This window comes from Ostrinia nubilalis, chromosome 28 (assembly GCF_963855985.1).
Source record: "Ostrinia nubilalis chromosome 28, ilOstNubi1.1, whole genome shotgun sequence".
In the NCBI taxonomy this organism is placed as follows: Eukaryota; Metazoa; Arthropoda; class Insecta; order Lepidoptera; family Crambidae; genus Ostrinia; species Ostrinia nubilalis.
Genome location: NC_087115.1, coordinates 4471422 through 4483692, shown reverse-complemented (window position 1 = coordinate 4483692; position 12271 = coordinate 4471422). Strand labels below are relative to the sequence as shown.

At 38.6% G+C, this 12271-nt stretch overlaps 1 protein-coding gene across 1 annotated transcript; it reads right to left on the bottom strand.

Moving 5' to 3' along the window:
- Positions 1-51: 51 nt before the first annotated feature.
- Positions 52-12155, bottom strand: LOC135085209 (bromodomain-containing protein 8-like). Its single transcript, XM_063979963.1, has 7 exons — positions 11756-12155; positions 6316-6496; positions 5617-5815; positions 4303-4404; positions 2629-2808; positions 1506-1647; positions 52-172 (listed from the first exon to the last, which is right to left on the bottom strand). Exons 1-7 carry the CDS (start codon positions 11938-11940, stop codon positions 52-54), a joined length of 1110 nt encoding a protein of 369 aa, XP_063836033.1. The 5' UTR covers positions 11941-12155.
- Positions 12156-12271: the final 116 nt, after the last annotated feature.

Here is a 12271-nt window from a genome sequence, read left to right as displayed (position 1 = left end):
GACCATATTCGTTTGTCGCTATTTGTATAAAGATACGAGCACTCTAAGACATTATTGTAAAGTGTACACGGCATTTTTTACCTTAATCACATCTATGTTGACGTCCGCATCCTCTATAGGTGGCGCCACTATTTCCGCTTCATCCTTCTTGAATGTAGGTTTTTCTATGATCCTATAATAATAATATTTATTTATTTGTGCCCGCGACTTCGTACGCGTCAAAATAGTTTGAATATTTCCAGATTTTGCAACATTTTTCTTTACTGCCCCGCCCCTATTGGCTGCAGGGTGGTTAGATAGCCTAAAGCCTTCCTCGATAAATGGGCTATCTAACACAAAAATATACTGGTCATCACAAAAATCGGCCCACCTACGTTTTAAAGGAAAACTCGTTTCTACTGACACAACCATGGTGCCCCAACAATATTGGTGTTATTTGAAAGCCCAATAAATATCCTTAAATAAAAACACATTTAATATCTTAATAAACGATTGACATAAACGCGATATACAATAAATGTGACTTGAAAAAAGACCTCACTTTGGGCTCACCGCTGGGATCAATTAGACCAATTTTTATTGTTATAAAACCAAATAATGATCTCACGTGTCCTCTTTAACAGATGGATAGCGATTAATCCCAACTTAAGTTTTATAGCCATAAAAGTTGGCTCAAGCGTAAATACGTATTTTTTGAAGAAGTGACTCTGGATTCTTCTACAGACACATTTTTGGGGTAAAAACCTTTCCTTTAATGAAATGAAGTTTAGAACTAGGCTTTTAAATGGTGCCAATATTGGTGGGAAGTGGGGATGCATACGTTTGAAAGTGCTTGTCGCGGGCGGGTCGATTTTTGTGATGACCAGTGTAGTTTTTTCAAATCGAACCAGTAGTTCTTGACATTAGTGCGTTTAGGGTCATCTTCAACCTACTAGGGGCCCTGGGCACTCAAGGATCAAGGGCCTTATCATTTGGAGAAAAGAGGGTAGGGTTAATAAATAAATAAATAAATAAAGCTAGCACATAAACCATAAACATTTTTTTCCGCGTTTGGATGTCTTTGTTACGAATGATAGATGTCATTATTATAGATAATTTCATCCACTCGGACGCGCCCAATGTTTGGTCTCGGTCGCGCGGGGTGCGGGGAGTGTGGTCCGAGCAATCCGTAAGGCATTACTGTAGTGTGCGTGTGCACTCATGATCATTAGCGTGTACCGATAACACTCAAACATTAGCGGAAGAAGGGTGGGGCGCGTCTTCGTGGATGAAACGATCTAAAGCCCGGTCTGTGAGCACGTAGAATTTTGTTCAATGACCTCAAGCTACCCCTCCTTATCGCTCGCGTGTAATTATGTTGCTATCGCGCTCGCACACTCACTGCGGGCGCGCGTCGCACAGTCGCGACAGCAACATAATTACACGCGAGCGATAAGGATGGGTAGCTTGGGGTCATTGGACAAAATTCTACGTGCTCGCAGACCAGACTATAGTATATTACTTACCGTGCGTTAGCCTTATGCATGTGTGCGACGGGCGGTATGTGTATGTCAACATCCCGGAAGGCGTACACGTCCTCCGCCTTAATCTCTATGTCGTCGATGTCGACCGCGGGTGCAAGCGGGACGGGAGACGCGCTGCTTGACGCTAGAAAGAGACGGGTATACTTGTAGTACAAAGTTAAGTTTCAAAATCAAAGTGTGTGTAAAAGGACGCGGGCGGCGTGACCCGAGGGAGCAGCGAGCAGCGTTCGGCGAACGAACGAGTAATGTTCGGTTCGCGAGCGAACATCCACGAAGACAATCCTGACGCACTCTCTTCAACGACTTTGCAATAAACGGTCTCCTTATCATTGTAAATTTATATCGAACTAGCTTTCCGCCCGCGGCTTCGCGCGCGTGGACTACATTATCTACATATTTTACGGAACCCTATTTTTTCCAAAATAAAATTTAGCCTATGTTACTCGTGGATAATGTAGCTTTCGAATGCTGAAAGAATTTTTAAAAACCGTCCAGTAGTTTTTGAGCCTATTCATTACAACCAAACAAAGTTTTCCTCTTTATAATATTAGTGTAGATAGATAACTAATTTCATAATAGTCCACTCGTTATTTCATTTATAAACTTCCACTACACACACTATCGAAGTAAGAAGGATGAAATTAGAAAAACCTTCATAGATATTGGACACGTATTTTTTTATTTGATAATCAAACAAATAATTACGAAGTTATATGCTTCAAAGCTTTAAAGTTCAGTGTTCGTCTTAGGTGTATTTTTTTATTAACAAGGGGGTTAATGTCAAAGTTGCACAGCGTGCTATGCTTGTTGTTTCTTTACGAGATCGAATCAGAAATAAGGAGATCCGTAAACGAACTAGTCGCTGACATAGCCCGACGGATTAGCAAGCTGAAGTGGCAATGGGCAGGGCACATGGTACGTAGAACTGACGACCGATGGGGCAAGGTTCTGGAGTGGAGGCGCAGCGTAAGGTGGACCGACGACATAAAGATAGCAGGAAGGCGCTGGATGCAGGCCGCTACCAATTGCTTAACATGGAAGTCATTGGGGGAGGCCTATGTTCAGCAGTGGACGTCTTATGGCTGAAATGATGATGAATACTTACCACTCAACTGCTGTTCAATCTGCTGTAGTTGACTCTTAATATGCTCAATGGCTGCATGCTTGCTGTCCTGAGCAGCGTGTTTATTGTCTTCCGTGTGCTTCGGTTGCTGTTCCACTGGTGGCACGGAGTTTTCTAGAAGCATTGATAAAGTCGGGGCGGTGGCTGACGGTGATACAGTATCTGAAAAGATGGACAAAACCATGAACAAACTCATGAAGTCTTTTAGTGGTGTGAAATGGGATATCCCCGTGCCACTAGTGGCACAGAGTTCTAGGAGCATCGATAACGTTGGCGCGGTGGCTGACAGTGATACGATATCTGAAAAGATGTGACAAAAAACCATGAAGTCTAGTGGTGTCAAATGGGGTGCTGCTGTGCCAAAGATGGCACAAAGTTTTCTACGAGCATAGGATAATGTCGGGGCGGTGGCTGACGGTGATTCGGTATCTGAAAATATCGACAATATCATGAAGTCTTTTAGTGGTGTCAAATGGGATATCCCTGTGCCACTAGTGGCACAGAGTTTTCTAACAGCATCGATAAAGGTGGTGGCTAACTGTGATACGGTATCTGAAAAGATGTGACACAACCATGAAGTCTTTTAGTTGTGTCTAATGGGATATCCCTGTGCCACTAGTGGCACAGAGTTTTCTAGAAGCATCGATAAGGGCGGTGGCTGATGGTGATACGGTATCTGAAAATATCGACAAAACCATGAAGCCTTTTAGTGGTGTCAAATGGGGTGCTACTGTGACAAAAGAGGTACAGAGTTGTCTAATGCCCATTTTCACCATCAATCCCTAATTTTTATGTGACCCCTAACAGGCATTTTGTTTTCATAGGGGTCACTTAAAAATTTGTGATTGACTAGCGGCCGCCCACGACTTCGTACGCGTGGATCCCGTTTTACCCCCTTCATCTATCTTACGCGGTTTAGATTTTTTCATACAAATGTTTTTTCCCGCTAACTCCCGTTCCCGTGGGAATTTTGCAATATCCTGTTGTAACTAAGTTTTAAGTTTACTAAGGTACCTGCATGCCAAATTTCAAGCGTCTAACTTAAGCGGTTTAGATTTTTCATACAAAAGGATTTTCCCGCTAACTCCCGTTCCCGTGGGAATTCCTAAGTATACTATAACCTGCCCAGGAGTATGAAGAATAATTGTACCAAGTTTCGTTAAAATCCGTCGAGTAGTTTTTGTTTCTATAAGGAACATACAGACAGACAGACAGACAGACAGACAGACAGACAGACAGACAGACAAAAATTTTACTGATTGCATTTTTGGCATCAGTATCGATCACTAATCACCCCCTGATAGTTATTTTGAAAATATATTTCATGTACAGAATTGACCTCTCTACAGATTTATTATAAGTATAGAAGATGGTGAAAACGGGCATAAGGGCATGCTGGTTTTCTACATTTAATTCTAATCCGTCCATCAACTGTCAAATTTTAATATGTAGGTATTTGGTCAAAATATCTGCGATTTTCGATGTTTTTACATTTTCATATTGTTTATTAGACTATTTAAACAAATTAAAGTGTAAACGCATCAAAAATTGTGGGTATTTAACCTAAAACCGAATTAAATTTGACAGTTGAAATCCGGATTTGGACAAAGATTGAATATGGGAAATGGGCGCGAATGATGATGATGATGAACTCACCGATGACTTTATTGGGATGCGATATGTGTTGGGGGGTGGTCACCACCGGCGATGACTTCAGCAATGACGTCAGCAACGGTGACGACGCCGGTGCTGGAGTGGCTAGAACAAAACATAGTAAATAAATATCATTCTGGGAGTGTGTAGTCAATGCGAAAAAACGCTCAACGGTTGGAATGTGCAGGTGTCAAAATGTCCATTATGGACCGGCTGTTAGTGTGGCAAAAAGTATGAACGTCAAAAAGTCCCAGTGTCAAAATGTACATTATTACCATGGTTACAATGTTTTAGTGACAAATGGTACACATCACAAAATACAAGTACCTACAACAAAAGGTGTGATAGATAAAATGATCAACTGATATATTGTGCTCATGATTAAATTAATAAAATTAAATGTCAAAATTTTCAATGTTCTCGTAGTCCAGTCAATAGAGTTTTATTGGACTTTTTTACTTTGATGCATTTAAACATGTGTTTACGTTAGCTATTATACAATAAGACGCTTGTTCGAATAAACCCGAAGACATTTTGACTTCAGATCATTTTGACCATTGCTCATTTCGACGTTCATACTTTTTGCCACACTAACAGCCGGTCCGTATGGACATTTTGACACCTGCACATTCCAACCGTTGAGCGTTTTTTCGCATTGACTACCCACTCCCAGAAGGAGTTTACATTAGTGAGCGCGTAAAAAAATGACATTAAATGTATGACGAATTGAATAGCGCCCCTAGCGGAAACGTTCAAGAACTAAAATTTTTTTTTAACGCAGTCACGTGCTAATGCGGACTCACACTCAGCCAAAAGATATAAAAAACTGGTCCTGGAAGTGTTTTTCGAGTTCTTTCAAATGGCATCAAAAATTCAATGTTTCCAGCTTCCAAACATTTGGTATGCCACATAATATTAAAAACTAGCCCGTGGCTTCATCCGCGTGAAATTTAGTCTGTCACAGATCGTCATAAATTATAGCATATATGTTATTCTGGGTTATAAACAATAATATTGTAAACTTTCGAATTTATAATATTAGTAAGACTATACAAGATACTAAAGCCTGGTCCGTGAGCACGTAGAATTTTGTCCAATGACCCCAAGCTGCCCATCCTTATCGCTCGCGCGTAATTATGTTGCTGTTGCGCTCGCACACTCACTGCGGGCGCCCGTCGCACAGTCGCGACAGCAATATAATTACGCGCGAGCGATAAGGATGGGTAGCTTGGGGTCATTGGACAAAATTCTACGTGTTCACGGACCAGGCTTTATAAGGATTCCGTTTTTCTTTTCAGGTAAGGAACCCTAAAATACCTGGTGACGTAGGAGTGGTGGGCTGAGCCGGCCGCCACGTCCTGTCAGCCCTGGCGCGCCGCTCTTCCCTCTCTTTCAGCCACGCGGCGCGGCGCGCGTTTTCTCTCTCCCTCGCACGTTTGGACGCCTCGATGTTGGCCCAAAGCTCGCGGAGTCTTTCTTCAGAGGTGGCAGGGTTGCGTGCTTCGTTCATTTTGTTCTGGAAATAGAAATGTTAATTGGCATAAAGTACTTCAAATCTGTATCTAAAGCTTTTTAGAACGTAGGTGCTCACTGAGACGGGATTTTACAAAAAACCATTCAAAAACCCCTAAGGATCTACGCGTACGAAGTCGCGGGCGGCCAATCTAAATAATATAACTCAAATGTGACTGACTGATCATGACATAGTGATCTATCATCGCACAGCCCAAACCACTGGACGGATCGGGCTGAAATTTGGCATGCAGGTAGATGTTATGATGTGTAGGATTTTACGAAACTCCACCCCTAACGGGATCCAGGCGTACGAAGTCGCGGGCGGCCGCTAGTTTACCAATAAATTCAATGAACTACTTGAGAGAGAAGAAGAAAACTAAAGAAATGATCGCAAAACCTAATAAAAAAAAAATCTGATTTTATTTCTTAAAATAAAAAAACATGTTTTTCTAGCTTTAAGCCGAAAGCTTACAAAAGACAAAAAGTCAAAAGGTCAGTTACCATAATCTGTTCGTGCTGCTGGTTCATCTCGGCGACCGTCTTCTGAATCTCCACCATTCGCTCCTGCGTGAGGCGCCGCAGTATGCTCTCTTGCGGCGTGTCCACACCGCCTTCGGAGTTACGTTTCTTTCGCTTCGGAGTCTCCACGTGTTCCAACATTGCTCCATACTGGGCTGCACAGCTGTAAGTTTTGTATGGCCTTATGTTAGACAGCATAGCTTCATCTAAATATATAAAAGGAGAAACTGACTGACAGACTGACATATTGATACGTTTAACCAAATGTAGGTAGGCACTTGAAATTTGGAAGGGACGTAGCTTAGGTACCGTAGAGGTGCACTAAGAAAGGAATTCCCGAAATTCCCACGGGTACGGGAATTAAGGGGAAAATCCTTTTGTATGAAAAATCTAAACCGCTTAAGATAGATGAAGGGGGTAAAATGGGATCCACGCGTACGAAGTCGCGAGCAGCCGCTAGTAGTGTATAAAATACTAGTGACCCACCCCGGCTTCACATAGGTGCTAAGTATGAATAAAAAACCGCATCAAAATCCGTCGCATAGTTTCAAAGTTCTAAGCATATGTACATATAGGGGCAGACAGACGGGAAAGCGACTTTGTTCTATAATAGTAGTGATGTAATTGGTCAAAACTGATGTTTGCAGTCAAAACTGGTTTTCACCGATTATGAGTATTGAGTGTAAAAAATACAGTGTCCAGGGATGTAGTGATCAAACTTTAAGGGTGTGATCTATGGACATTTTTATCAATGAAAATACTTCAAATCTGGGATTTTACCCAATTTATTTTTTTATGATCTGTCTTTCTGTGCAAAATTCGGTCAGAGGGTCTATGACAACAAAGGGGTCCATTTTTTCAACAATAGTCAGTCCCTTCAGTGTTTAAACTGTAATTCTAAAGGAAAGTATGCAGAAAGGTTCTCTACTGTGCCTACAGTTTCAACTTTCCCCCGGGACAAACTTGACCTTCACTGGTTGTGTTATTGGCGGTCAAGCTGTAGATCCTGGCTACACAGGAGTTGCACCGGTGGGAACGAGAGGTGGGAATAGTCCCGTTAATGTGCCTTGGCTTATGAATTGATGTGTTATGAAATGAAAATGGCAGTGGTATTTTGTTACACCATGAAGCAATTTTGCGGTATGAGCTATCATGCAAGGGCGTACCTACCCTTCCTGCACACCGTCCCCCTGGAAATCCCCCGCTTTGAAGGAGCTAATTCAAACGATCTGATCTAAAAATCTGACTTTTTTTTTATGCTAGACAAGGCAGGCATTTGACCGCAATCGCACCTGGTGTTAAGTGAGATGCAGTCTAGGATGTTACATATCTGCCCTGTAAGTGCCTATTCACTCTCGCCTTGAAAAAGCCCGGATTATAGTGTTCAGGAAATACAGCAGCAGGCAGCGAATTCCAGTCCCTAGCTGTTCGCATTATAAACGAGTCGTCGTAACTTACCCCCCCACTAGGGCAGAAGCGGAGTACACCCATGGCCAGAAGAGATAGCTACTAACTTGAAAGTATGACCTACACATATCCAAGAGCCATAGCTGGGCATTAACTCGTTAATCCGTTAATCGTTAATTAACGAAGTTAACATTTCTATTAACGGATTAACTTTTAAGTTAACTTTAAAAATTGTTAACGGACTCGTTAACTTCCGTTAAATAATCCTAAGTCCGTTAATCGTTAATCCAGTACCTACTATTTACCAAAAAGATACAGCAGGCACGCTGAAAAACGCGTTCTGACAAGTACGTTCGGGCTTCCAGAACTCAAAACAACAGTTTTTGTAACCAGATCACTAACGAAACGATATAAAAAAATAATAATAATAATAAATCTTTGGACAATTTCACACAGCGCCAGCTAGCCATTTATTTAACGGATATACTACTTAGATACTTTTTTTTTTTAATACGTAAATATTATACAGTCATAAAATATATTTTGTATTTATTTATTTATTTACAAGCTTTATATTTTTGGCTTCACTTGTTATATAGTATGTGTGGGACAAATCTTGCAACTGAATTTATGACCAGTTTTCCTCAACCGATTGAGCTGAAATTTGGTATACTTATGTAAGTACGATGACAATGCAATGTTATGGAACCATTGAGCTGGTCTGATGGTGGAGTCAGGAGGTGGCCAAAGGAACTCCTATATGAAACGGCAGAATCGCATATTATCGAATTTGGGTTCGTTGGATTTGTCTTTTCGAGCACTTTAGTACTAGATAATGTCCAGGGTCCTGATGATGGAGTCAGGAGATGGCCATAGGAATTCCTAAACGAAACGGTGGAAACTTATCGAGTTTGGGTTTGTTGGATTTGTCTTTTCGAGCACTTTGGTGCTAAATTGTATTGTGGGCCATTCTTATTCTTACGCATTTTTGTGTGAGATGTAAGAATAGCATATGTTTTTAAAGAAAATCAGTGCACTGTATATTAATTTACTAAGTAAAATACCTCTATTAACTAGGCCCAATATGATATTGGTATTGATGTTACGGTTAATGTGATAAATTGAAAATTATTAATAATAACCGGTTATTATGAATAATTACCGACAGTCGCGGTAAAAGTGATAAATAAATCTCATTTAACAGTGATTATTTAATAATTCAACCTTAGTACTAACAAATTTCATAAAAGAGAACAACATCTTGTGTACGTGCTCGTGTACAGCCAAACTTTTGAACGTTTTGATATCATATATTAATATAATTTGGCATAATGAGTTTGGAATGTTTCTTGCATAATATTACTTTTCCATGATGCCTATAACATAATGTTTTGATTTAAAGTGAAAAATAGGTTAAGGTGCGGCGGGGGTGGCCCTTGGGCCACCCCTAAGCCGCCTATTTAGTTTTATACACACATAAATGACCTCATATTAATCACATTAACCAAATCTTGCGGTAATTATTCATAATAACCGGCGATTATTCATAATTTTCACATTTATCACTTTGACCGTAACATTGATATGTATCATAAAACTATTAGAAGAATATTAAAAAAAAGTTACAAGTCCAAAATGTCACGGACCGTGTAGTGTGAGATTCCCGGATTTGGACATACAATATTTTTTTCTGAAGAGATGTTATGTTATTTTGATAACTATTACAGTAATTATGCAAGATTAATACATGTTATATAAGACTGTTAAAAATTTATATCAATAATAATTACCATTTTTGATTTTGAACACCAAACATTGTGTGAGCAGTTTTTGTGTCACAACCACGTGCGCCATTTTAAATATGCGTAACTCGGTAAAAAACTATCTTTGATATTGACATCCCTTGCTAAGTTTTTTTAGAACAGTAACATTGTCATCTTATTAGATTTGCAAATGGCTGAACGTAGTGAGTGAGCCGCAAAAAATTATTTCCTATTTATTTGAAAAAAGGGACAACCATAACACGTCCATCCCGTGTACGGTTTTTAAAGGTAGGAATCAATGTCACGCTATTGTATAAAACATAATTATGTACCTCATGCAGTATAGTTTCAGATAATTGCACAAGATCTGCTAATTCACAGATAGTTTTTTGGATATATCGGACACATTCCAAATTGTCACGGCCATGGTATTAAAAATGTGTCACTACCGCAAACTATTTAAATACATGGTCGTGACATTACAACGCGTGGTTGTGACATTCTATTTTTATTATTTTAATAGTTTTTGTTGTTCTGCTAAATTATTTTGTGTATTGTGCAATTTTTAGGAGTAGCCTTTTAGTAAGTGTACTTATTTTTCGCTAGTATGATTTTCTAGATGCCACGAAGGAAAAATTATTGCACTTTCTCATTTCTGCAGTAATATCAAATTTTACTGAGACAGCTCCCGGTAAAGGCCCTGCAGAGGTGGTCGGAGTTGTTTTAAAAGGAATTGCTATTAACCATATTTTTAGTGGTACGGTGACTATGAAACATGTTTAAGTTGTCAAAATAAACTGTTATGTGAATCCTACAGAAATCTTATTTGATACTCAATTAGGTACCTACTGTTTTTAAGATTTACTAATTTGTTAAGCATATTATCATATCGAAACCATGTAGGTAGCATATCGGAAGCATGATCAGATAGTGCCAATAATAAAAAGTCTATTTTTTTATTATCTAGTAGATATATTAACTACCTGACGGTATTTTTGATCTCAATTTTAATTAAATTTTTGGATGTTCAGAAAAAAGTACATATTACCAAATAACACCTTTGTTGATGAAACGAATTTAGTGTATTTTATTGTTAATAAATTTAAACTATTATGATATAAATTTAACAACATAAATATTATTATTTACAGTAAAAATGTAAAACTGTCACATCCGTGTCATGCAGTGTCACAGCCGTGTTTACGTAGGCTATTTTGTTTCCTTTCCGAGGGCTTTAAGGTTGTCCATATACATCAAAAGTATGCTTTTGGTTTATACTTTCGATACACATCGCAAAAAGTAAAAAAAAAAAATCTTTAATTTAAAAAAAAATTGGCACAAATTTAAGAATGGCCCTTGTAATTGAACCAAGGCTCTGAGATTGAGATACTAATAATAAAAAGTGTAAAATAAAATTATAATATTGACAAACTTTTTTTAAAAACAAGCTTTTATTCTGAAATGCAGTTGTACTAAAACGAAAAAAATAATTGTACTTATGCAAACATAAAAGAGAAATAAATTCCATGCGCGATACAAGCTTTCGAAATTACCTATTTGAACCTTGCATACAATTTTTTTTCGTTTTATTATCATGTGTTAACGGATTAACGATTAACGTTAACTTGCGTTAAATCTTGCGAAATATAACGTTTTAACGTTTAACGAAGTTAATTTTTTTATTAACGGTTTAACGATTAACGAAGTTAACTATTTGATTAACGGTGCCCAGCTATGCCAAGAGCGTATAAATGTTACGGTCAAAGTGATAAATGTGAAAATTATGAATAATCGCCGGTTATTATGAATAATTACCTCATGATTTGGTAAATGTGATTAATATGAGATCATTTATGTGTGTATAAAACTAAATAGGCGGCTTAGGGGTGGCCCAAGGGCCACCCCCGCCGCACCTTAACCTATTTTTCACTTTAAATCAAAAAAATGTGTTATAGGCATTATGGCAAAGTAATGTTACGCAAGAAACAGTCCAAACTCATTTTGCCACATTATATTAATATATGATATCAAAACGTTCAAAATGTGAGGCTGTACATGAGCGTTGTACACGAGCCGGTGTTCTCTTTTATGATATTTGTTAGTATTAAGGTTACATTATTAATTAATCACTGATAAATGTGATTAATTTATCACTTTTACCTCGCCTGTCGGTAATTATTCATAATAACCGGCGATTATTCATAATTTTCAATTTATCACATTAACCGTAACATAAACAACGTTTACATTACCTTTTCTGCGAGTACCAGTCAGGCGGTCTATTCGGTTCGCCGACGGTTTTCAGGGCGCGGGAAACCGACATCCAGTTCTGATCGCCGCTTCTTAACACCGCAGACGCAAGGCATAGCTGTTCCCTTATGTTCCAAGTGTCTAATGGCACCCTTTTCAGCTGCAACCTTTCTTGTATAGAACTCATTTTATAGGTTAGATAACAAAAACGCCAGTCTCAAGCTGAATTCGTATACCTTCTGCTTATAACACTTATCTTAAAAGTGCAATTCAATTATTTAACCATTTCTAATCGTTGCAGTTAATTTATTTCGTAAATGGAAAAAATAAAAGCACCACAACGCACAACAAACAAAATTTTGTTTGACAACATTGACAAATTATTGTGACATCATGACAGTGACAGCATCATGCATGAAAAAATAACTGCCAAAGATATTGTAATAATTACATATTATTATATGAAAGTAGGAGGATCATGTTGGTTTACAAGTTGGTAGTAGTATACCTACAATATT

Coding starts and splice junctions, on each gene's coding strand:
- LOC135085209 (XM_063979963.1), bottom strand. CDS start 11,940: ATGAGTTCTATACAAGAAAGGTTGCAGCTGAAAAGGGTGCCATTAGAC. Junction 5,816..6,315: donor AGCAGCACGAACAGATTATG/GTAACTGACCTT, acceptor TTCTATTTCCAG/AACAAAATGAACGAAGCACG. Junction 4,405..5,616: donor CACCACTCCTACGTCACCAG/GTATTTTAGGGT, acceptor GTTTTGTTCTAG/CCACTCCAGCACCGGCGTCG.